The sequence below is a fragment of the Patiria miniata genome, unplaced genomic scaffold, assembly GCF_015706575.1.
Source record: "Patiria miniata isolate m_02_andy unplaced genomic scaffold, ASM1570657v1 HiC_scaffold_20, whole genome shotgun sequence".
NCBI lineage: Eukaryota > Metazoa > Echinodermata > Asteroidea > Valvatida > Asterinidae > Patiria > Patiria miniata.
In genome coordinates, this window is record NW_024037059.1 from 41,723,303 (window position 1) to 41,749,635 (window position 26,333).

The following is a 26,333-nucleotide window of genomic DNA, read 5'->3' on the forward strand; positions in this document are numbered from 1 at the left end:
AAGTATAGGGCCCAAAATCTGTGAACCGCGAAACCCCGCGCTTATGGTCGCCATTCTGTGCTTAAGACGCTGGCAGAGAAATTCTGCGCTTCGACTGGTTCCCGCCCCTGGAATTCAAAAGGATAACAGCGGGTTTGGGAACCGGTTTATTCTCCGCTAACCTTGTGAGCCCCCAAACCTAAGGCTTCCCATGAAAATGTACCAACCTTAATTGCTGAATGTTGCTGCTTACTAATTAACTTACGTTAAAGGCATGTGGAAACGTTTGCAAATATCTGGCCGAAAACGTACCTACCGATTTTACGAAAAATTCTTCCTCATTGTGACGATTGGACTGGTACCAAATACCCTGTGAAATCATTGAAGGTTTTCAGAAAGTATGCCTGTGGGCACATTTTTTTTTCTTTTTTTTCATAAGTTTGTTTCTTCGCTCAATAAGGGACGCTGAACAATAGAGGAACAATAGGGCCCCCAATTCCCGAAGGTTCCCAATTTGGCGACCGTGTACAAAACATTTGGGCGACCTTCCTAAACAGTTAAAGTACAAACAGACGATGGACAATAGGGGACCCCGACTACAGGCAAATACACACATGTGTGCGTTGGCAACGGAATCCAGTCACGACACCCCAAAATTGGGCGTAGGTTTTCTCTGTTTTCTCAAAATGCAAAGTATCCAGTGAGCTGAAACTTCAACAAGTTGGTTATTACGCGTGCGCCCTTCTTCAAAATTTGGAGCAATATTTAGTTGCTTCAAACCAAACAAAAATGGCACACAAAAAAGCAATGGTCCCCTGTAGCTTTAAGCAGAGACTAGGAATTGAGTCTTAGTGTCGCCAGCGCGTCGCTCCGTACGCTCTCAAGTCCTAAACCTATAAGACTAGATTTTTGATTGGAACTTGTTCAGGGAAAGATTGTTTGGCCAAACCAATTTGGAGCCAAATCAAACCATGATAAATTGAAGTCATCAGAAAAGGGTCTTGGCGAAAAGGGAGGCTGCATGATGGATTGGTGTTTCTAAAAATAAACAGGCGCTCAAATACGGCTATGTCTCCTTGTGAACGCAAGAAATAAACTTGTTTTGGAAAAGAAACACTTCTGGGTCTTTCATGTCTATGACTTACTCTTGATTATTCTTATATTCGCTAGGAATTTTGTCACTACGTTAATTATTCAATCAAATTCTGATGTTTCAAAAATAGTTCAAACAAAATCATCTTTGCTTCTTAAAGCAAATTAAAAACGACATCGGATCGCATGCCGAAAAGAAATACAAGTTGTGATTCCGACGCAAGAATAATTAGCCTTTTGAATCTCTTAAAAAATGCCCTGCTGTAGTCTATAAAAAGTTTTTCCAGTTTGGGTTTTCCAAGTAATTTAACCGTTCCGGGTAATTTAACCGTTCTAAACGACACCGTGTACCATCGCCAACATCACCCGTGCATCTGTATACATTCACCGGGCATTGGCCCCACTTTACCCGCCTCTGCATTACGAGCGCACACGGCAATCGCCATAAATTCGTTTGTGGAGGGGGCGTATATACCTCAACGATGTGACGATATAAATGTTTGTTTCCGTAACCCATTTCGACTTTGTTTAGCTGGCAAATCAGGCTAATAGCTGGTAGCCCCGCAGTATTAAACACACAAGTGCATGAGTTATGGCCCGATTTTGTCCCCTTTCGTTTCCCGCGTTTTCTTTCCTTTTTTTTTTACACGGAATCGACTCCCAGTGTTTGGGAAATTTAACATCGATTAGAAAATTGCCAATTCGTCAGCCTTGCGACATTTGTCAACAATTTTTCTAGGTTTGGAGTTTTGGTTTACGCAGTGTGAAACAAAGACAGTTAAACGTGTTGGATACACGGCTTTAGCGTTTTTTCCTTTACCGCGCGGTCCGTGGCGCGAACGACACGCCAGATTTTTCGTGCAGTCGTGTGCGCAGCTGTTTTTGACATAAATCTATCAGAAGTCGGTATAATGAGACCAAAGTATTATACGAGTCTTGGCTGGGGCGATAAAAGAGAAGTGAAGAAAAATACTTATACAAGTACAAGTATACCAAGTACGGGTTTATAATGGCGACACTAAGAATGCTGTGCGGTACAGAGAATCTAGTTTCCCTGACATTAAATGATTTTATAAAGCAAAAAAACCCAAACAAACAAAGAAACGAAAACGCATTGGTTGATCGTTGGGGGATGTTAGGGTGTCTCAACAGCCCCCTTGGGCCGCAAAAAATAAGTAATTCATGAGAAAAAAAACACAGCAACGCCTGCTAACCCTCCTCTTGACAGCTACCCCTTGATCCAAACATGGTTCTGCCCCTGAAATGGATGTTTTTTTATCAATAAATACAAGCTTCATTTTATTCGCTCCCAGCTCATGAAGCATCACAACGGTACCCGAAAACTCGGCTTCGTTCCGATTCGGCTTAATCTCTTGTTTAACATAATTTAGAAAGGGAAATCGTACATTTCGAAACAAGTTTGAAATATTGTCACCATTAAGCTGAATTATAGGCCTAATAGACTGCATATGATATTTATCATGCATGGGCATTGACGCATACTGAGCCAGAGTCTCCTAATTAACGTCCAGTGAAGCCTAAGCCGGTGTGATGTCGAAATTTGGAAAAAACCAAGATCGAACTTGGACGATAAAAACCGCGGTATTCAAATATTAATACCAGGGTCAGGAATGCGGCATGTGCGAGGAAAGCGCCACACCGCCAGACTTTTGGAAACTTGCAACCCAAATCAGAGTCGGCCATCGAAATATCGCCTGCTGTAGATTGAGCCAAAGGCGCAGCCAGTGTTCGTAAAATGCTGACGCCCACGGTGGAATTACAGTGGAAAATGTCATAAAGCTGTCATTGCATCCTAAAATGCAGCTCTTCATGGCGAGCGGGCAAGGGTTGTAGACAGTCCAGGGGGAGCAACGACAATGCTGTCTCCGGGGTTAGACACAAAATGGACGTCGTATGCAGGTTCTATGCGGGTTCTATATGCACTGCCTGCAATGAAAGGGAACAGGCGAAGTGATGGCGCCCCTAGTGTCAACGAATAGCTAGCTACTTCCATGGCTAGCACAACATTGTGTTCGGCAGCAATTCTTGCGATACATCTTCGAAATATACAGATATGTCACTCAATGTATATGGCCAGAATGGTAAGCACTCGCAAGAAAAACAGCTAAATCATACAAAGAAGGACATTTCGCCCCCCCCCGCCCCCCTCTCCAAAAATATGAACCATTAGTCAGTCAGTGGCGGATCTACCGAAGGAGAGGTCTAACCCCCCCCCGCTCCCCTTTGGGCCTCCACAGAAATAGGGGAAAACACAAAAAAATGCCTGCTAAACACCCACGCTTGGCAGCTACCCCCCCCCCCCGATCCAGTCCTGGATCCCCTCCCCGGCTGGTCTTAATGATCGCCAATGTGCCATTCATTCCCAAATCCAGTCAGCCAATCAATCACCTCCACCAACAAACACATAACTCGATAGACAACCGGTTAACCCGCCAATCACGTCACGCAAACAGAAAAGAAAGAAAGATGCAAACACAAACTTATAACAGGTTATTATTACACACCCTATCAATGCATGTGCAAAGTCTGTCCCGCTGGTCCATCGATGGACTTTTCCCTGGCGTCCTTCTGATCCTCCGCCCACCTTGGGTGCAACTCACCGCCTATCTCCTAACATATCTCGTGTAGTGTGCCACGCGACCAAATCGCCCACGGCTGTTTGATGTTGTGTTTGTATCCTCTCCTTGGCGCTTTGCAACACTGTCTCATTAGCTATCGTAAACTCAAGTGCATATCATAACAGCCGTCGTGCTGCCGTACCAACACTGAAGTATGACTGGGCATCGGATCTAAGGATTGCGGACACTCAAGAAACAAGAAAAGAAAGACAGAAAAGAACCTTTCCACCATAATTAATTAAACGATAGTGAAATTGCGGGCTAATGAAAAAGCAAACCCTCTAATATTAGGGGAGCTGTTTAAGTTTATGGTACAAAGAAGCTGGTCCGGGCATCCCTTGGGAACTATAGGAGATGAGTTTTCAGACTCGCCGGGTCTTGGCTCAGCCGAGCGAGGCGAGGGGAGAGAGGTATGCCGGGTTTAAGACGCGAAGAGCGGCGGGCGGTCAAGTGATGACCGGCAGGATGGACGAGGGGGCGGGGAGGTGGCGAAGGAACGATTGACAAGACCAAAAAATGAATGCGGGGTTCCCTCCAAGAATTTGGACTAAATAATAGAGTATTGTGAGTCAGTGGTACTTTCCTCGCCTTTCAAATCTTTCGCCACGGTCGAATCTCACACGTCAACGCTGACTGATTCCCGATTTTTTTCCTTGAATATTTTCCAAGGTTCCTCTTCCCGTGTGAATTTCTTCATCATCTTCTCTCTTAAGGTTTCATCTGGTGAGTTTATGATTTTGATTTGTCACTAGAGCAAAAATCTGACATCACATTCAAAGTAAATTCCAAGGACGACAAACCTTATACTGATAGGGTTTGGCTGACGGAATGTTGCATAATTTCCACAGAGGGCGGTTCTAGCTGAGGGGTAGAAAATGGAAGAGTATTTGTCACACAGACGAATAAGATGACGACATAAAGAAGGCAAACGCCTCAGGACAAGAATAGAAACACATTCTAAAAATGACAAACCAAGTGACCGTTAGGAAGCTGACAAAAGACTGGTACATCCGAGGGAGAGAGAAAGAAACAGGTTACAAGACTTAGTAAACCTGCAACGGACTGAGTCTTTTTGACTTTGTGAGGCAAAGTTAACTGCAGGCTGGCTGGTAATTACCGTATCTTCACAAACTAAACAGCAGCCTGTAATCTACCAACTTGTCTTTACCCCTTAGAAGCTGAAAAACTAAATACAAAAAATGCCAACTTGTCAATAATAGAAGGAGACACGAATTGTGGATGGAGTTTTACAAACTTGTCCAATGTATACATCCAAGTAGAGCCGTGCATCGCAAGGCGGCAGAAAAAGAAAACACGCTTGACGAGAAAGGGCATTGACAAAAAGAGTTGACCGGCAGAGAAAATAAAATAAAAGTAACAATGCCAGCATCGAATCTTGAGAAAAGGATGCAAGAAAGTAAGTAAAGCTTGACAGTATTTTTGGGAGAAACAAAAACATGGCAAGGGAGGGACGAATTGTGCCAATTGTCTTGTATCTATATTGGGCGGGAAATTGTAGTCATTATAGATTTCGCGTGGCATATTGGACCACTGTCTGCAGCTTCGATTCTGATCACTTCGATACCTTTTCTTTTAAAGTCCACTTATTCTTGAAACAACGACTGTTTTTCTTGATTAGTTAGTCTCCGATATCACATACAGTTGTGGTGAGCCACCTAGGCGATATTACACTCGGAGTAATGTAGAGGATGCGAGTATACGGACGCGGTGCCAAGGGGCCGGCAAAGTGACGAGTCTAGCGCCAGCCTCACCGTGTCCGTGCGTCATTAACGCTACAGCTCGTGTAATCATCCCAGGAGGGAACCCAGACTGTTCAAGTCAGACTTTCTGGTCATCGGCACCGTATAATCTCCGTCGATGAGTTTGTTTCTAGGCGCGTCTTAATCGATTCTTAGCTTGCCTCCTCACGCGTTCATTATTCGGCGCTGTGCGCACTCCGCGCCTTCTTACAGAAGGCACCCCTTCGACACAAAAACATCGCATCAAAGTTTCTCAATCAGTTAAGTAAAGAGTCTTTGTCATTCAAAATCAAAAGGCGTGCGTATTGCTACTTTTCTTAATTCAAATCAAAGTAGTAAATTAGTTAATAAGTTTTTTGTTCCTGGTGGAGCTTCTGGTCCGTGTTGGTGTTGTTTAACTCAGCGGGCCGGGCATGCGATATGACGGGGCGTCAGCACTCGCCGGTCCCGCTGCCGAGTCATTCGATGCCGAGGTATCAGCGTAATGAATTGCGACTGGTAAAATATGAATTACGTCTGATTAATTTACAAGACAACTGTGTGACTTTTTGTCTTGTGTGTGTGTTGAGGAGGGTGGCCCTCCATGTGGTCGGACGCATCTCGTCTGGTGACTTAGAGCACCCGTCCGAGTCAATTTGCCAGATTATTCCACAAAAGCGGAGACGAGTTTTTCTACCAAGACGGGCAGCGTCCGGGCCCGAGAGCCACCCGCCAGCCGCTATCCCTTGCTCCTCTGCCACCCGTCATTTCCCCCAGACGGACTTTTCCCTTAATTTACTCTCGTCCCAGCACCAACCCCTTGTAAAGTCGGGTTCACCCACTCACAGACAAAAGCTCTTGGACGTTGCGCATGCGTGGATCCCACCTGTTAACAGAGGCGCGCAGTTTGAACCCTGCGCGGCCGGCGTTTTGGCGCGCCGGACTTGACGATTTTTTTGTTGGGGGCGGGAGGATTCGTTAACGTTTCTCTTGCCCCGCCGGACTTTTTCTCCCGACATATGGTGCTCAATCAGGCTTTGATGCCACGTGCCGGTTAATGTAATGAATTGCTCTCGTGAAATACTACCTCGTGGTTGCCTTTTCAGCTCACTTGCAGCGGGTTTTGGGGGCCTCTGTTTTTTGGCTTTGCAGGCAATCTTTAGGACCGTTTCTCTGCTGGCTTTCTGTTCCCTACGAGTTGCTATAGTAGCTCCGACCAATAGCGTGGCGTAAAAATCAATTAGGCGTCTGTGTTTCGCCCATCTCAGTTTACAAAAGCAATCGAGTCAGATACATCTCAGGGAAGAAGAAAAGAAGAAAGAAAAAAACATTACATGGGCTGGGATCCTGTCACTGCTGGACATAGCGTGCTGAGTTTTTCTTCTTCTTGGCTGGTTGCCTATATATGCATGGGACAGTTTTGTTTTGTTTAACTGACTGGTGGTTGGTTATGTACGTGCATGTGAAGCTCTGGGCTTGCTAGAGGGGCAGATGTTCTCTGATATAGCGAGCGTAGTCCCTGACTAACTGAGAAGAGTTTGGTTCGATCCATCGTGAGCTATTTAACCAACGTGCATCTGTTGGCGGGCGAATGCCCCCAGGTATATAAGGCCGCAGAACTCAGCGGTCGCGCCAAGACAGTGACACAATCGTAACGTCTTCCGAAGATCGTCTGCAAAAGACGCACAAGAAAAACTGCGAGGCGCGTCAACTCTGACTAGACAACCTCCTACTTTTCCGGTCATTGTTGTTAGAAATTAAACATGATTTCTTCGCTGCATCACTGATGTCTTGTTCCTTTTTCTCATTAACGGTTTAACTTCCTCGACGAGTGATGCACAAGAGGATGAGCACAGATTGAAGCGATTGAACGTCAGACTTTTAGGTTGACTCATCCGGGAGAAATACTTCGAGGAGTTCACCACATTCTCTCCTCAAGCGAAATTTTCTTTGACAATTTAAAATTCAAGCATAATATGTGAAGACTTGAACAAAAGAGCAGAGAGTACAATTAAAACAGTTATTGTGCGGAGACCAGCGCGAAGTTGATAAAAGTTTGAAAGCGGCCTGACGTAAGACGAAAAGAAAAATAGTTTGGACAAGACATCGACAAGAACTCCGAAAAGCCATCCTCACAATGCCGAAGACAGTGGACAGTCCGTCTTCTGCATCTCCTGCCTCACCGGCAAGTTTCCATGCCTCCGAGGCTCTCCTCCCTGCCGGGTCCTCGCCGCTTCTTGCCCCGTCTCATCACCAGCATCAGTCTGCTGCGGCTGCTGCGGCTGTCTTTGGTCTTCTTCCCCCATCGTCGGTGTCCAAATCTTTGCCGGTCAGCGTGGTCACTCCAAGTGGTAAGTCCATCAAATTCTTTCAAAGCGGAAACATTTCATCCAAATATTTGATTCACAAAAAGATTCTATAAAGCTAAATGATTCGAAACTAACTTCTCAGACGTTGCCTTCATCATTTGCAGGTCAGTTTTAATTTTCGTTAACGAAAATTAATTCAAAAACAAGCTTTGAGCTTGTTTCAATTTTACTTTGCTTTACTGACTTAAGTGAAATCTACAAAATTCAAATTAAAAACCGCTTCTTTACTTCGAGTTTCTCTCTCCCAAAAAAAGTATTTACAAAATGCTTTTGATAGAAACATGATACAGAATGAAAACAAAACAAAGTAACAGACAAACTTGAAAATTTGAATATTTGTTTCAAAGGAAGGACAGCAAAGCAGGCACGACAGGGAGAAATCTCTGTCAAGAAATGTTTGCTTACAACAATTTTCTGAAGGACAACCGACAATTTTAATACGTCAAATCATGTCTCTTTGGACATCCTGAATCGTCAACTTTATACACATATTTTTTTCTCTGATAAGCCAAATGGAAATTCCACCGATTTCGTATATTTGTGGAAATACTAAAAAATATGTGTATTTATTGCAAAGGGTTCCTGAGATTTATGCAGTTTTGTCTCTTCGCTCACGTTTAAGAAAATCCACAAGCAGCAGACCTCATGGATGTTCTTTCAGATGCTCTTTAAGAAAGATTACAAATTAAGTTATGCAGGGAGTTGGAGAAGAAAAATGAAGACAATTATGTAAAGTAAGTTGCCAAGAAAGAACGACGAAACACGCCCCTTAACACAGAGCCACGCCCCCGTTGTGACAAGGAAACAACATTGTCGCTTAAATTTTCATTTGGGAGTTTTATAACCGTTGATTTCCGTTATTGTTTGACATTAAATCACTTTCATTGTTCTAAAATTAATGTGTACTTTAGTTTACGAAATATGTAAGGGCTTTTTGGCCTTGTCGCTTGAATTTGTATCCATCATGACTACGCAGTTACTATCCATATTTCTTGCCTCTGTTTATAATAATTGCAATAATAATGTGTGTTATGCAAAGGGGAAAATGTACACAATGAACTAAACAAAACAAAAAAACGATCAGACAACACCAATGCGAGTAACAAAAGCACCTGCTACTTATACAATCACTAATATCTGCCACTAGACACTTGATTCGCAATAACATTACTCTTGCCTCGGAAGGACCAAACCAGAACCAAGTGCGAAATTTGCCTCCTCTAAAACTTGAAAGAGCCTTAATCCTCAACAGCGAAACCGTTGGGTGTCTAAGATGCCGACTTTTCTGTTTTTACTACCCCGTATTCCGGCCGGAGCGTTAAACGAACAGGCGCGCCAAAGGGTGGCATCCGTTGACGGACAAGCCTTACGATCTAGACCAGGGGACACGGTAAAGGGGTGTGCAAGGCAGATTTCACTGATGAGTGACCGGCCGCTCATAACATTACAACCCGCTAAACTACTTCACTAAGTCGTTACTTCTTTCTCCGAGCTTGTTCTAACCGTTACCTTTAGGGCCGCCTGGATTCGGATTCAACTGCTTCCAAGGGCGGATCCAGAACACAATTTTCGGGGGCCAAAAAAAATTTGGTCCCCAAAAATGTGGGTCAAAAAAATACGGCGTGGGGTTCGGGGCCCGCTGAAGGGCCCCGAAAAATTTTTGGATTCTAGATGCTCTGTGGTGCGATCTGAGGCAATTTCTGACCACTTTAACAATGTTTTTTGAGGAAAAGATGGTGGTGTACTCATTGCCTGCCTTTATTGCGATGTCACATAAAAAAAAAAAAATTGGTTTCGTTTTGGGGGGGGGGGGCCATGGCCCCCTTTGGCCCCCCCCTGGATCCGCCCTTGACTGCTTTTCATTTACAGCTTTGTTTCATCATAATAGTCGAGCTTACACGATCCATTGAGGATGTGTTCTAATTCCTCCATGCTCGATCTGTGCAGTAGAGTGTAATTGTTCATTTTAACTAGATTTCAATGACAGTGGCGGTTATTTGATCAAGATTTATAAAGTCCCTATCAAATATGCAACTCTGGATTTGCTGTTGCTTTTGTAAGAAAAAATGTTATTAAAAATAAGTTTAGGACGAACACCATTATTCAGAAAATTATATCAAAGTCATATGCACACTTTTTGGAAATAGAAATAATTTTGATTTTTGTTTTAACTTTCTGCGGAGAACATAAAAAATGGTTTTAAAAGTCATCGACTGTCTCTTGTCCTTTGATAAGAGATACCATCTGACCTGAAAATCTATGAAAATTCGTTACAAGAAAAAGGTCATTAGAAAAAAAAATCGAATATGTTCATGAGCATGCATGAACAGTAAATCCTGAAAGCTCGATAAACAACACACAGTTGCCATTAAACAACTGAGAAGCATTATATTTTTTGGTGCACCAACTTCGACATAATATTATATCAACACATCTGGAGGGCATTAGTCTTAAGGTTTCTCGAAGAATTCCCTCTTTGTTGACACGGCATCTCTCCCTGGAAAACTCCGAGTCCCTCGAGGAAGAAACTACGATTAGTTTGACCTGTGACCTCTGACCCCGATTGACCCCGCGGCTGGGTTTACTCTTCGTCGGCGCGTAATTTACACTTTGGCGGGTTGTTTTTATATTCTTTTTCACGCGGCAGGATTAGCGGAGCACGTGCCCTCACACCGTGCATTTCAGCGGCGGCTGGCCGTGTCAGACGGTAGGCTTTGGGGACAATTGTCGCTACCCTTTTGCCGAACACGTGGCCGCCGATCCTCCTTTTCCTACGGACTATTTATCTGTTGATTTGTTCGATTATACCTCTCAGTTTGTCTCTCTCCATCCATACATCATTTTTGGCATTTTATAATTGTGCGGTCAACTCTCGACAAAAGCGTCTGAAGCTACCGTGTTGACGGTTGACTGGTCGATCCTATGTGCATGCACCACCCAGCTGTCTGTATCACTGTGTGTGTCACAGTCGATGTATCTAATTTTGTATCATCATCTGTCATTGTCACTTTTTAGATGAATGTTTTGTCAAAGTCTATTATCCGGAAATTTCAAAGGGAACATTGATATAGAAATACTGTTTATATTTATTTCTATTTTAACTGGGTAGCCCATTCAGTGGAATAATATTGTTCATCCATGGGGCCCAGTTAGAGAAGACAATGTGAAGAAACTACAGTTTAATTAAGAGGTGGGAGGAAAACCCCAGACGAAAACCCATGGAATCAGTTAGGGACTGAAACTCAATCCACATGTGGACCAGGACAGGAATTGAACCTGGGACACAGCGGTAGAAGCCGAGGAAAGTACCGCTACGCCAACCTGACTCCCCCATAGCATCGGGAATACCAATCATGACAATCATCAACAGCAATAGTAGCCACAGTACCTACAGCAATTATGACACTAAACGATTACACCATCGAAAACCTTAAAACGCAACAAAGTAAGTTAAAGTGGACCTAAAGACAAAAAAAGTAAATATTCATTATGCGTTAAGACGAAGTTAGAGGGCAATGACTAAACTTTGGATAGGCATGACTAAATACCTTTGTTCATTTTATTGTTGCCAAATTAAAACAACGAACATCATCTGAGACACCTGTACCACATAAGTCTTTAGGTATACTATCTCACAATGCAATACGTTTTCCTAAATAATGACATGCACATTTCTCATAGATCGTTCATCCGTGTTTCCGTGAACAGTTCGCTCCTTCATGGGTCCTTAAGTTCATAGTCGCAGTGGACTATTTAGCCAATTTTACGCCTGTTTAAGTTTTAGTAGGTTTGAAGTTTTCGTACCGTACACCGGCATCACGTTACCCCAAATGCGAGGCGTACACTCGCCACAGTTGCTTCTGTATTGTTGGTTGAACTTCACGCGCCCATAAACACATCAACAATTCAAAACACTGTATAGTAGTAGGCGGAGAATTGAACTTGGAGGGAACACGGTTCACGAGCCTCCATCATTCACCAAGTGCAACAACAACATTATAATACAGTTGTAATTTCCAGCTCGGGCATTTACCGAGCGTCTTATACCGTGGAGTTGTTATTTTCTGTATCAGCGCGACCTCCCTGACCTATTGTACGGGAACAAGCGCGGCTAACGCCGGCAGTTGTCTGCGGGCACAGCCCGCTGCGCGCAATCCGCAGAGTAGCTTTCACCTCGGCCCCGACTTTTTGCCGTCTACGACCAATAAAACCTCATAAAAATTACAGGAGGCAATTAGACCCTTTCACGAGCTGCCACTATAGCTCTACATATATTTACTTTTCTTCCCACTGGAACCCGAATTGTGTATTCCATAACAACCAAAATAGACGTTGAATGATTTGATCTTTCCTAACACCAAACGCAACACATATTGCGATGTCGGGCATTGTTGGGCCTGAATAGAGGGAAATGGTCTGCCGGCAAGTGGGAGCCCAGCCCCGGGGCAATATCGCTCAGTGCCCGCCAAAAATCTCCCCCTTTCTCACATCAAGTTGCTACGGTGCGTGCGTGAGAGTTGAATAAACCTTCTCGATGAACCAGCATTGTTCGGCCTGGCTATTACTAGACCAGTTGTCCCCGTGTGTCTACATGAAATGATGAGATTTTCTTGTTGCCAGGCACAGGCCAACACTGTCGAATAGACCCTCCTCATGAATTGATATCCGAAGATCTAGATGATAAGAAATTGGTCAAACGTTCTTGCTGCGGTAATGGACCGGTGGGGGCGCTATACATGCAACAGGAAGCACGTGGGTAACTTTTCGTTGGTGAGCCTACTCAAAACAAGCAGGATAGGTTATCACATGCATTCGTGCATGGCTACCAGTAGAAGGTGTCACACCTGCGCCAAGATGCCACACATTATCACCGCTAGAGGGCCAGATGATGCACAATTGAACTTGTGGCATTGCACAGCATCAATGCGGTTTTTGAAAGCTGGATTTCGTCTCAAGATGTAGCTTCAGGAGAGTTATTAGGCCGTGACGTAGGGAACGTCGGCTCAATAGTAGTATAATTATGTTGTGTTTTAAGGTCATTAAGTTGTAAAATAGCAAGGTCACCATTTGGGGGTGTTTCTATTTTATTTGGGCAATAAAGACTCCAAGCTGATTCGGCAGCAGCGAAGAAGCCGAATCCCGTAACGAAGCCGAGATTTGAATAATGGCTCTATACAAGGGCAAAGAAAGAACAGATGAAGACACCAAATGCTGAGTGGTAACACTGTAATATCCAAACAGCGGCATCGGTTTATAAGAAATCTCTTCTCTCTTTTTTGTTGCCGATTCATGAGCCGTTTGCACCCTTGCCCCATTAGTCGGTCGATCGCTCATCAGTGCTACCCAACAAACACCGGCCTTGCTTGATTTGGTGCCGACAAAAACTCGCTTTAAAAGGGCTCAAATACTAGCGATGAAGTAAATAAAACGTCCGTATAGCGGCACGACTCACGGACGTATCTGTGGTCCTTTTTCTCCATGCCGCTATAATGCTTGGCCAGAGCTTCACAATAGGTGGGATTTTTTTAAGTCCCGTGGCCGGCATGGCGCAGCCTGTGCTACCGTGAATCGTCGCGTCAGCTCCCGTGTTGCCACCAGGCCGAAAGCCCCGCCTAAACCCCAACGAATTACGGAACCCCTGACGGCACTTAGGCCCAAGTCACACATCCATATGTTCTTCTAGCAGGTCCCGGGCTCTTGACCGAGTGGACAAAGAACTCTGGCAAGCAAAAATCCATGAATAATTTATCCATTACATAAAGACAGGAGCGATGAGATACAATACGATAATAGGCCTAGGTCTTATGAAAAGTATTTCAAATGTGTGGTTTTTGGAGTTATGGTGTACAGCATGCAATTCTCGCGAATTCGTGTTTATGTGAACCTCTAGGTAACAAACACTGGCCAGTTTAGGACTATTGTTCTTTGACAAGCTTCGGTTTCCATCCAGAAAATGGCTGCGAAAGATTAAAGGTTTTGTCTTTGAGGACTAAGGCTCCATTTTTTTTTTAGGAACATCAAATCCTGTCATATAAAATAATCCAAAGGTGAGATCAAGTTCCATTTTCGTTTGGATGTGAAAGGCTTTTAAATGTTTCTGGAGCTAGGGATGAACAAGAAAATAGATGCGAAGCCAATATTTCAAAAACAACAGCTGTTTGCCTCATAACCTTGGTTGCGTCATATGAAATGACATACGACATCATCATCACGTGTCAGGTAACAGCATGAGCAAAATGGTCTCAACCCCCCCCCCCCTCATCCCCACCACCCCCACCCTCATCAAAAAACCCCAACCCAACATTTTTTTTGTTCTTGACATAATCTTGCAGTTTGATAAAACCTAGTTGACCTGTTTTGGCGAAACTGACGTCAGTTGCACTCTGAAGAAAAATACATGTACATAAAAAAGAAATAAAAATAAAAAGACCCCCCCCCCAAAAAAATATTGTCTACCTTCTTACCTTGAACAGCTTCAGTAATTAGAACACTTGTTTTGATGGCGCAGCATCGTTGGGGACTTGTGGACTGAAGGATAAGCAAAAAGGAATTTAAATTCATTAGGGCAATTTTGAACATGTGTCATTGCTAATCATCCTCGGAGATCGTGGTCCCCTCGACCGGGTCATTAGCCGATGCGAGAGGGGACAAGCGGCCCGCAGACCCCCGTACGCCACGCACTTGCGGTCCGCTGACAAAAGTGGGTCCCTGGTCTTTAAAGTTAAACACACGGTACGGGCGCGTAAGTTTCTAACCCCTCGGGCGGGGATTTCGCGAGTATTTTAGTTCGCGCCGCCGCGAGAGATGGATAAAAAACAACTAACGAAATGAAACAAAGTGTAGGCAGCTCCTGGGCCGGAAGAAGAGAACATTTTGCTCAAGTTGTAGCGCCTCTTAAGAACTTTATCCCAGAAAGGTGTGTAATTGTAAAATTTTACGAGGAGCACGCGCGTGCGCTGCATGACAAAAAGTCTTATCGGAGTCTCTGATGCCGCCACTTTGGAAAATGTGGTTAGGGGAGGTCAGCATTTGGAAATTGGTTTGCAGGTCACTGAGTAAAGTGTTTTGCGGTGAGAATCTGACAATATTACTCGGCGGCATATCTACGGACCAAAATGTAAATTTGTATTCTTTAACTTCTTTTGAAGTTAAGATGAAACACAGCAAGGGTTCTTATTAACTCTTAATTTTTGAATAGGACAAAAAACTTATCAATAGATTATGAATTAGGGTCAACTTAAAGGATACGGAATATCGAAAATGACTTCATGAATACCGGTCCGTGACATTGTCTTTCTTCAACTTCCCCGTAAAATAAAAATATAATGAATTATCAATTGAAGATATTGTGGGACTTGCTTGATAGGAAAATTGAGAATCAAGGTGGATTTACCAAACTTTGATTTCACAAGTTGAAATTGAAGGCTTTAAAAATAAACTCGATTTGACATCGATCATATTGAAAAGATCACATCGAGATAACAAAATAAATGCGAATACTGGACTGAAAAAAAAGCTTGATTGTGTCTCTATAAGTATTACTGTGACACTGAAGTATTTCATAAGATAAGATATTAGATACTAGAGTTAGGCCTAGATATTTTAGTACAGAATAGAAAAGTAGGTCCAGTGTCACGAAACTACAAAGTAGTTTGTATGCAGAAGTTTGTCCAGCAAATAGCGTTCGCATCTACACGCACGCTGGCCGAATTCCACAGGCATCCTTTCATCAGTCTCCGCATGCGAGGGACGTTATATCGTGACCCCTCCCCGTAGCACGCCAGCGTAAAATACTCGCTCAGCAATAAACAACAAACACTTTATTCGCGCACCTGTTGGAGACCCAAGTGAATTTGGGGCCAACCGTCTCGATTTGACTTCTTTTTTTTATTTCACTGGCCGGCGACCGGTCCCCACACAGTCGTCACGTTTAAATGTTTACGGCCGGTAATGACCCCCTCGCCGTGCGCCGAGGCGTGAAACGGGCCTGGTCGACTGAGTGTCGACTAGGGGTAATATACGTCCTGGTCAGGTCGGCTGTCTTTCTTAAACCACTTGTGTCTTCGACCTCGTTTTGTGTGTTGTGCTGTGCTGAACGAAGATTTGGTACATTTTCTTGAAATGAGGTTGAGAAATGTTATTGAGTGAGTATGGATATCGGCGGATGTGTGAAGATGGACTGTTCATTTTCTGTGCGAAAGTCACTTGAATGTACCTGATTCGCAGACGAGCCTCGTGCTGCTCGGAATGTTTACTTGATTCTTGACACTGTCGTTTGTCATAACTGAATCCCACTGCCCTTGTCGTCATGGTGATTGTCATAGACGACAATGACGTCATGACTGTCACAGCCATTGTCAAAATCGTCACAATTACTACCTCATTATTATCATCGCTGTCAATTTTACTCCAACCGCGCCACCACAATCACCATGTTCGAATATTTAAATTCAAACTTAAAGAAAGATTAAAAAAGACTAAAGTTCACATTTACAATCAACACAGCCAGATTTAACTAACCTTTGTTTCTAAGTCTTCATCATCATCGCCGCCATCATCACCATAACTACCACCACTTTCACTATTCTGAATGAATCATATCGTTGAAGACAAAAATACCTCGTACACCCTCCATTTTTTGGTTCAAAATTAAAGTCACAATTTAATGTTGGTCACACATTTAGCTATAAAGCCACCCCTTTAAAACAGACCACACGCGGTTTTTCAATTCGATTCAACGCAACCTGTAATGAAACTTAATTCAGACATGTAACCCATACTTGGATAGTAATTAGACTTTTCAATTTGTAAAAAAGCACTTCCTCATCCGACTTCCGCATCAAGAAGTCCCCAGGAGAAAAAGAAGAAAAGGAAAGGAAAAAAAAATCCCGGACATTTGGTTTTCTACTCCTCAACCCATTTCCTCAATTCGATTCCAGGTCTAAGTAATTCGGTCTATCTTGCGGATTAGTTCGGGACCTGGCGTGACCATTCTCGTGTTTCAAACGTCCTCTTTTCGTAGGTTTTTTTTTCACCGCGATGACATGACATCGGTTGAGGGAGGAAAAGCAGGCAGGCCACGGTATATGGGTCCTCGGCGCGCACGGTAACGGTTCATTCTACGAGGGGATTCTAACCATTTTAGAGTAATTAAACTGAGTTACGATGTAACCTTATCCTGCCAATCACTATAGTCCATTTAAGTCGTTTTTTGACGTGGACTTTTAAAGGAAAATCAGTGACATTTTACGTTGGAGATCTGCCATAAAAATGTAATATGCATCGGAAAATTATGTCCAACGACAATCTTGTTATTATTATTTTTTTAAATTCTTTAAAACAAGCTAACTTTAAAATTGTCGGTTTTGGAATCGTGATATATTATGCAGATTTATATTTAGTTTATTTCGTTTATTTATTATTTAACTGGGTAGCCCATTCAGTGGAATCCACTGGTCTCCCATGGGGCCCAGTAAAGAGAAGACAATGAGAAGAAATTACAGTTTTAGATATGGGATAAAACCCCAGAAGAATATTCTGGGGAAAACCCACGGAATCAGGCAGGGACTGAAAACCCAATCCACATGTTGGCCTGGGCGGGATTCGAACCCGGGTCACAGCGGTGGAAGGCGAGGAAAGTACCGCAACGCGCGCCAACCTGACTATGTGAACACTCTAAAATAGCATTAGTCAGATTTGACTAGAAACCAGTTCAATTTGACTAGCCATTCAGGGTCAGCTGGGTGCAACTGAAAATCAGTCAATCTGACTTTGGAAAAATAGTTATGCAAATAACTGCAATTGGAGTCGAACCCAACTACTTTTTCTAGTCATAGTATGAAACTTTGCATGTTTAACCAAATTCCTAGTCAATTTTCAAAAACTAAGAAAACCAATCAATATTTTGACTACGCTGTTGTTAGAGTGAACAGTTGGCAAACCGACTGATTCAGTTGATTTTCCTTGAACAGGATTGTAAAAGTTCTAATGCAAAAAAATCCCTGCCGATTTGTGACTCATTCTATTGGATTTGATCACAAAATAATACGGTGATTCGCAACCGTTTTTCACACGTTGCTGACGAAACCTTTTTAAAAACAAGAGTATCATGAAATAAATAAAGCAATGCACACGGCACTTCTACGGGAGAACAAAAAAAAGGAAAAAGAAGTCAATCCAAGACAAGAATGAGTCGGCTAGACAAACAGACGCCAGGAATTTCCCTCATCGGAGCAAATTAATGTCTTCGAGATTAAAGGGCCGTAAAAGGCGGGACGATTGACGGCAGGCTTAAGGATGTAAAGCCCGCCGCTCCTGCCGATGTAACAACCAGAAACAGAAACAGAAGGAACCCCCCAAAAAGCGGGTCAATCGTGTTTTGAATGAAACGCCACACCGAAGCGGATTAACCCCTCGTTGGCGAGTCGAGCGAACGAAGACGACGAGCGGGATAGGAGATGAGAAGAAGAAAAAAAAACTAGAGGTGACGAGCCTAGGTGAGAAGGAATTTAATCCCGGGTCTGGTTACCGCCTCGGAGACTCTTTGCGGCCTTAGTAAAGAAGCGCGGGAAAAGGAATAATCTGGTGAAACAAAAGACGTGAGTAACGCGTATTTAATCAGAAGTTGATGCCCATGTTAGCCCCGGGTGGATTGACGATTGCACATAGCACAAGGGCAGCAGTAAAATGTGTCGAATTCGCATCCACAAATTAACTTTTATTCTTCCAACTTGGTCCTTATTGTTATATTTAATGATGCATACAGTGACCTATATTCTTGTATGCAAGTTAAGGTTCCTTATTGCTTTTCGATTAAAGACGGCTATATGTATTTATTCTGTGTACAACGACTCGCTTTGTAAAAGAAAATAGGGCCTACAAAGTGAAATTCAAAATGAACAAATAAGATTTACAAGAGCTATTGCATATTTTGTTTTATCATCGCCGGAATAAGTTCAACTATCTCCAAACGAAAAGCCGTGCATCTGTTATCCGTCGTTACTTCCCTCCCCCTCCAGCCGCAGTCCACCCAGATATTCCTCCCTTCGCCACCGTTCGGTCACTCGCTAAGTAATTGCCTTCATATCTCATCCGCTCAGCCATTTATACAGACCCCTTGCAACTGTGTATACACAGCAGGCATCTGATGAGAATACATCAATACGGCTATTAGTTGATACAATCTTAGCAACAGACTGAATTAGAGTCATCCCTTTGCCAGCAGCGAAGACAGAGGTGAAATAGGAAGAAGAAAGGGAGGCAGAGAGTTAAAATAACGGACGAGGTTTTACTTGTCATTACCAAGCCGCTGGTGAAATCATTAATTTTTACACCCCACGCGCGTGCGAGCGGACGTCAGCAGGCATCCCGACCGCAGGAAAAGCCGTTTTCCCTCATCCGATTCTCATGTAATTCTCGCAAGGCCTTCATCATAATCATCATCATCATCATCATCGACACCATGCTGCCGGGGACATTTTCCACCATTCCCTTCACAGCCTATGGTTTTCATCTCCTTAATGGAGGTATTTCGGTTAGCTAAATCTTCCCTCAACAGCCCCCCCCCCCCCGACGGGCCAATCCTTTCTTAATACTAATCCGTAATTTGTTACACCTCAACGTGTTGATACAGATCATAACTGGCCTCTTTTCTACGATCATACGAGAAACAAATCCCCGCAGGTTAAACGGGGGAAATCATGGTTTTTCGCCGTAGGCTTTCATCGGTGCGAGTGCCGTGCCAAGTCTCTCGACGGGTTTCGTTTAAAAGATGCTGCGCAAAAACCAAGATATTCTTACGGTTTTTGAAACATTTTAACGATTACCTCAACTTTATTAAATATTTTACTGGGGCAACCTCAAATGATAGGTATTATGGAGAAGAAATCGAGGTTTGTTGAGGATCAAATATTTTCGTTACAAAAGTACAGTTGAAAAAAGTTATTTCACACCAAAACACGATATTAGAGAGACGTAACCCGCTGCAAGAGTGGTTTCTGTTTCCACGGTTAATTATAATTATAAAAAAACTGAGCTCTAAGATATGACAATTTGCTGTTTGAAAAGAGAAATAAAATTTGAAAAAAAATGAAGAAAAAGGCTTAAAGTTTTAGGTTTAGAAAATATTTACGACAGAATTGTCTGCCAAAAATATATTTAGGTGAAGTAGTGAGAGAGGTTTTTGGGGTTCACGTTGCAACAAATTAATCCTTAAATTTAACGCACAAACTCAATAAAAGTCCGCACTTTCTGTGTTACTATTGTTTTACTTCTTTTTCTACTGATCACACTTTCCCTTTAATGTCATTCCAATCCCGGCAGCAGACGGCCAAACGATGAGCGACGCGCCTGTCATTGGCTATGCCCGGTATCGGGACTTGATTAAAGGAAATAATTCGTCTGCTTCTGTTATTAATAAATACAAATAAGGTGCGAATAAAATCGCGAGAGATAGTAATTGGTTTTCGGTCGGTATTTTCTTCTTCGTCTTCTGTTCTTTGCTCCCGTCTTGATCTGAGCAGGCGTAGCCGAGGTGATGATGGCTGTTTGGGTCTGCTCAGAATTGTTTAATCGTAAAAAGAAGGGTGGGAAATTGAGGCAAATAATCTCGGAAATTGGGCGTCAAACCGGTGATATATCGCAGCAGGTTCTTTTTTCCCCAGCGGTGTAAAAAAGCAAGAGAATCAGGTTATCGTCACGTGTTTCTTTGTTCAGCGGGATTTCAATTAACAGCCCGAGAATGTTTCTGCTCATTTTCAATTTTCGGGGCTCGGTGACTCGCTAATCATCTTTTGATTTGCTTCGGCCGACGATGGATTTATTTCAGATGTGCGGTCGTAAAAGTGAACGACCATTGTTGCCTTGTGCTGAAACTTTTCACAAAATTGAACTTAATCTCAGTAACGTCGAAACTGAGAACAAATACACGATGGAACTTTTCCGAATAAAACACATTTTTTTCGATGATAATTGGTGTAATGATTTCACATTTCAATGCAAAAGCCACACCGTGTTACACTAAAATGACACCAGGGTGTTTATCTTTATTGCCTCAAACAAAACAACAATATCTAAATTTTGAGTCATCAGCGAGAAGAAAAAAATGATCAGGACACAGCAGAAAATAAGTACCAGACCTTTCTACCCAAACATTCCGTTCAGCAAAACGCGACCCAGCTTCGCATAGCCCTGGAACACTCACATCAGATACTTTTAATTTTCACCCCACCAGCATTACTTAATGCATACCCGTTGACTCTCCGCACCATTTCGATCCATCGACTCTGTTTTTCAGCGTGTCAAGTTATCATAAACTCCCCGCCCAGATTAACAGCCTTAATTACACCCTAAGCATATTTTCGACCCACTTTTTTTTAAAAGCTTTCTTCTTTTTGTCTTCATTTTTTCATCTAATATGAGCGTGCGTGCGTGCGTCCGTAACGAACCTATTGAATGACACGTTGTTATGACTTCATTGACAGATAAGAGGGGCACCAACCACGGTGCATTTTATCCAGCGATTGAGGCTGTCCGATGATCTGATATTTCTCAGAACTCATCCTTTTATTTTTTTTCAATCAAGTCTACAGGGTCATTAAACTGGGAACGCTCCCCTTCCTTTAGGAAGAATGAAAACAATTATCACTTCTTCCGTTCATCATTATTCGTTGTCATAACATTCAAAGTACAGGCACCCTATTGTTCGTTGGGGCGAGCAAACTTCAAAACTATTTTCAAACAAAGCAAAAATCAAACTTCGAATTGTGTCCTACAAAGTGTGTATCCTAACATCTCATTGCAATAATTTATTGAAACAGTCTCAAACGTTTACTCATAAACTGCAATTTTAGTTTTCTTTCTTTGTTTTTTTCCCCTTGAAATTAGTCTCAATGAATTAAATACCCTTCTATGAGTGTGACTTAGAAACGAAAAAATGTTATGTTGTCGAAAAAAGGTTATAAAAAATACAGTTGTAATTTTTATTTAAATATGACATTACAAAGATAATGTACTCAAATGTATTTGAACAGGCCGAACCACTTGCCTCTTTTAGGTACAAAATGATTTTTTATTTATCCATCGATAACTCTTCATGACATAATGAAAAACGACAAATTCTGTTTACAGGCGAAAGTCGGAAGGAGCAACGATAAATAAACGATAAATAAATAACACATTGGTTGAACAGATTTTAAACATAAGAATAATGATAAATTGTTATCATGTATCACAGTGTGTGCATTTGCTTTTGTCCCAAGTTGAGAGCCAGCGGCGCGCCTGTATTCTTCCCCATCATTAACGTGAAATATTAAGGTAATCAAAAATTACCCAAGGATAAAAGAGGAGAAGTACAGAGAAGATAAATTATAGTCTGCGACGTCCGTTTATAGCGATGATTACATGTATACCACGCAGAGATATCAAAAAGTCCTTCCAGCCTCAAGATTAATCAAGTTCCGAGATGAGTTTTTTACGGCCGTAAATTTGATTCGAGCTAGGCGGGCGCGGAGGCTCAGGAGGACCCATCATTAGCTTCCGTCGGTAATGGTGAAGCTATTAAATAACAAACAAGGAAACCCTAGCCATCCTCCCTGATTAAAATAACGGCATTGACACTATGTATCCTTCTTGATAATTAAATGCCGGCCGAGGGAAATATGTGTAAGTAATCAAAGTGATTTGCTAACGTATTCCAATTTCCCAGATGCGTTTGGTTATGGCTCGGACTCTACTGATGACATGCGCATCCACCAAACTAAGACGAGAAGTAATAATTTATCAATGTGATACTTTTCCCTGTCGTTGTAAATCTCAAGAAGATTACAACCGGTACAGACAAATATAATTCTTTGATAGTCAAGGTTTAACATTACTCTTTTTTTTGGTGAATGCAAAGTACACGAAGATTTCAATTTTTTGGAGTCCAACTTCACAAGTGGTCCAAAAATGCCTTAGCTTTAGGTCCCAATTTTGTAACTTGCTACTTTCAGACTAAAACATGTTTGCAACACTAGAAAAAAAATTAGCTGTTACGAAAATTTTATCTTGCTATGTAACTTGGAAACTTCCCTGGTTTTGGAAGAAAGAGAAAGCTTGGTACAGTTGCTGCGATTAGTAATACAGATTTTTGTTTGAGCGCGTCAAAGTGAAATCATAAATCTGTTCTTGCTCTTTATGTATCTCTCCTTTCTTCTTATTGTAAAGTTACTTATCAGAAAGCTCAAAGTGTCACAAAAAAAACCCGTATCTCCCCATTTATCGTTGCAGTTACAGGGAGTAGCACACACGGGATGATGACGCCCTCTACCATCACATCGGCGTTAGGCGAAGAGCTGTTAATGGACGAACTGATGTACAACCGGCGTCGCCAGGTACATGCAGTAAGCATCCAGCCCTTCTTTCTGTTGGTTGATTTCTTTCCTTTGGTCTGTAAAAAGTTTGCCCCTGTTCTCGTTCTTATCAGAAATACGTTTGTTCTTGTTGGCAAACGACGCAGTCATGAACAGCGCCGCCTAGAGTCAGATTGTGTCCATCACAAGTGAGCTTTTAGGGAGAGCCCTCTGTGTCACATGGTGTCCAGCCGCTTCCCATAATGACCTGACTGGCGATATGAACATTCATGATTCATAATGATGCAAAAAGAATGTCAAGCTGCACATTTAACTATTCTGTTTCTTGTTTTTGTCCTTTTTTCTGCAGCGACGCAACCGGACTACTTTCACACCGCAGCAGCTGAGTGAACTGGAGACGCTCTTCTCCAAGACGCATTACCCGGATGTATTCGTCCGCGAAGATCTCGCCATGCGCATCAATCTGACGGAAGCAAGAGTGCAGGTATAACACGCACAGTATCTTCAAAGAGGACCCTTTCACAAAATTGGCCTGTTGTCATCATTATTATCAAGATCACAATTATATATGGCGTTTGATATACAACGCTGTTTACAAGTTGATATGACCTCCTCTCCGTCTTGGTTAGTATTTATGAGATAATGGTGGACACAACAAGAGGGCGCTATTTGCAGTGAATCAACTCTTTTGTATTTACCCGTCCAAATTTAATCTTTACAAATAGCGCCACCACTCCTCGACCTAGTTGGTTGACATTAAACGAACCCTGTCTCTCTCATTCGACAACGTTTTATGTTTCAGGTTTGGTTCCAAAACCGCCGTGCCAAGTGGCGTAAGATGGCCCGCCAGCGGCTGGGCATCGACCCGTGGCGTACCCGTCAGATCACTGGTACCTACCCCGGAGCGGCCGCTAACGTGAGTTTTACCGGTAACCCTTGGTTGGCCGCGGCTGCAGCGGCAGCCGGGGCGGTCCGGCCGCCGGCCATCACACCGTCGTCCGCTGGCTTCCTGTACAACGAGACCATGGCCAGGGCAGCGCATAACTCACTCAGAGAAAGGTAAAGTTGTCCTCTGATATTTTTAGTAAAATTAAAATTATTTCCCGAACGCAACTACATCAATATGATCACAATCTCAACAGGGTGCTAATGGTACCACCCATACATCAGGTACCCTGCTATGAATTTCAGATTCCCATGTGGACACAAATGTTCGAGTCTTTATGGCGGAAAACGAACGATCTTGTCTCCTCTACTTCTTTCTTCACGACATGAAACAGTAATAAACATGATTAATCTGACATACCCAAGAGGAGACGATCCGAAACGACCCGATTCTCCTACTGGAGTTTAGGTGGCACGAACAAACACTCGGTATCACGTAAGATATTGATACATTTTCATCATAATAATTGTTGACATGGTTTTAGTGACTCAACTGACTCACCCCTATGATACCCACAGCATGATTGCAGTTGCCGCCCTCCGCGAAGGAGCAGGCATCCCCCATCTCCACACAGGGCTCCCTCTACCGGCCTGCGGCTGCCACATGACCTCCATGACGTCTAAAGAAACCAAGGAGGACGTGTTGGGCGCCCCCAACGGTGACCTGCAGGGGACTTTTAGTTCCTGTAGTGATGACAGTGTCAGTAGTTCCAGCGTGGCGGCTCTGCGTCTCAAAGCCAAGGAGCACGCTGACCTGGTGCACAGGGAGTCGTCTGCCAAAAACAGGGAAAATGTTTAGGGAGTTTATTTTTGTTATTTAGTAAAAGAAAAACCACAGAAAGAAGGAGAGATGGACCTCCAAATCACGGTTGAGATGTCAGAAATAAACTCATGTATATAGCTATAAGTCATTTCTGGTGACCGAGGAGTGAATAAGCGGTTATTTTTATGATCAAAATTTCGTTCATGATTTTGTTCAGTAATATTTTTTTCGCGCCACTTATGTCGCAATTGTTTATGTATTGAGATTGGTCCGTAAAGTTTGCGGTATCAGTTATACTCTCACAGTCTTGAAACAAACAAGATAAAACTGTGAAACTGAAATGTATAATCTTCATTTAAAGTGATAAGTATGCTTATTGTAATTTCGTGCAATTGTATCATGACGTCAGACCTCCGATCGGCTGCCATTGGCCCCTTATGACCTCTAATTTACATAATCATTCCAATAATAAGAGGTGTTAATTGAACCAGAATTAAACGTGCAATTCCAAATTTTAAGGCGAATTAAATTCTCTGAGTTCCGTTTGAGATATATAGAGTAAACAACAAATAATTAAACTTAAGAATATATTCAATGCAACAATAGGATACGAGTTTCCTTACATTCGAGCAATGGAAAATGTTCATGAGTATCAGAAAGTGCAATAAGAAAGTACTATTAGATAAAAACAAATTATCATGAATTGTGTGCGTCTGAAATGAAATTTCCTGTAGTGTTATGCTGATCGAAGTTTGTTGTTCAGTATGGTTTATGTAAAGGGCGCACTCTGTTGATTTTACAAAACTTGGTTTTTACCGATAAAAGAAAATAACTCTTCACTGTACATTATTTTATCTTCGTAGCTCAGTTTTCTGCCTCAGCTCTGTAAATATTATTAGACGTTGTCATTAATTTGGTTAAAAGTAGAAATAAGTGGAGTTTCTTTAGTCCTTGCATTTTTGTTGAAATCTGATTAAAGACTCATTTGTACATAAACAATGCATTATGACTGTGCGGCCTTTTATTGATAAGAAAGGATTAAGCAATTTGAGAGTGAACCGTGGCTTGTTCTTGGCCAAATTGACTGTAATGTTGTTTGGATGTGCCTTCGAGTAATGCTTCGGCCCCTTGTAATATCCTACAATTTTTGACAACCATGCAGAGCCTTAAAATCGTTCTTAGTTAATTGGAGAAAAAGGGAGCGGGCTTGAAACGTTTATGCCTGCGGTCGATAGAGGGCGCCGTGCAAGTTTAGCAGTATGTGGGTTCGGCTCGTTCTAGTACAGGTTGATTCAATATCTTTGCGGAATCTTCAAGGTAGGAAGAACTGTGGGCTATAGTCGATACCGAAATGATTGAATTCGAACAAGCAAAATTGTACCGCGCAGAATCAGTGACCTCTGCACCATGATGAAGCCAAGAGTTAACTTCGCTCGTACCCGGCCCCCGCCACGAAC

At 42.6% G+C, this 26,333-nt stretch overlaps 1 protein-coding gene across 1 annotated transcript; it reads left to right on the forward strand.

The window, feature by feature from the left end:
* The first annotated feature begins 7,586 nt into the window (after positions 1-7,586).
* Positions 7,587-25,821, forward strand: LOC119728142 (dorsal root ganglia homeobox protein-like). Its single transcript, XM_038200215.1, has 6 exons — positions 7,587-7,800; positions 22,523-22,585; positions 23,086-23,189; positions 23,518-23,652; positions 23,971-24,227; positions 24,633-25,821. The coding sequence occupies exons 1-6, from the start codon at positions 7,587-7,589 to the stop codon at positions 24,910-24,912; spliced, it is 1,053 nt and encodes a 350-aa protein (XP_038056143.1). The 3' UTR covers positions 24,913-25,821.
* The last annotated feature ends 512 nt before the right edge of the window (positions 25,822-26,333 follow it).

Bases quoted from the DNA above. Each gene is read 5' to 3' on its own strand.
- LOC119728142 (XM_038200215.1), top strand. From the start codon at position 7,587: ATGCCGAAGACAGTGGACAGTCCGTCTTCTGCATCTCCTGCCTCACCG. The intron at 22,586-23,085 runs GTAATAATTTAT...TTATCGTTGCAG, and splicing joins CCACCAAACTAAGACGAGAA to TTACAGGGAGTAGCACACAC. The intron at 24,228-24,632 runs GTAAAGTTGTCC...TGATACCCACAG, and splicing joins CATAACTCACTCAGAGAAAG to CATGATTGCAGTTGCCGCCC.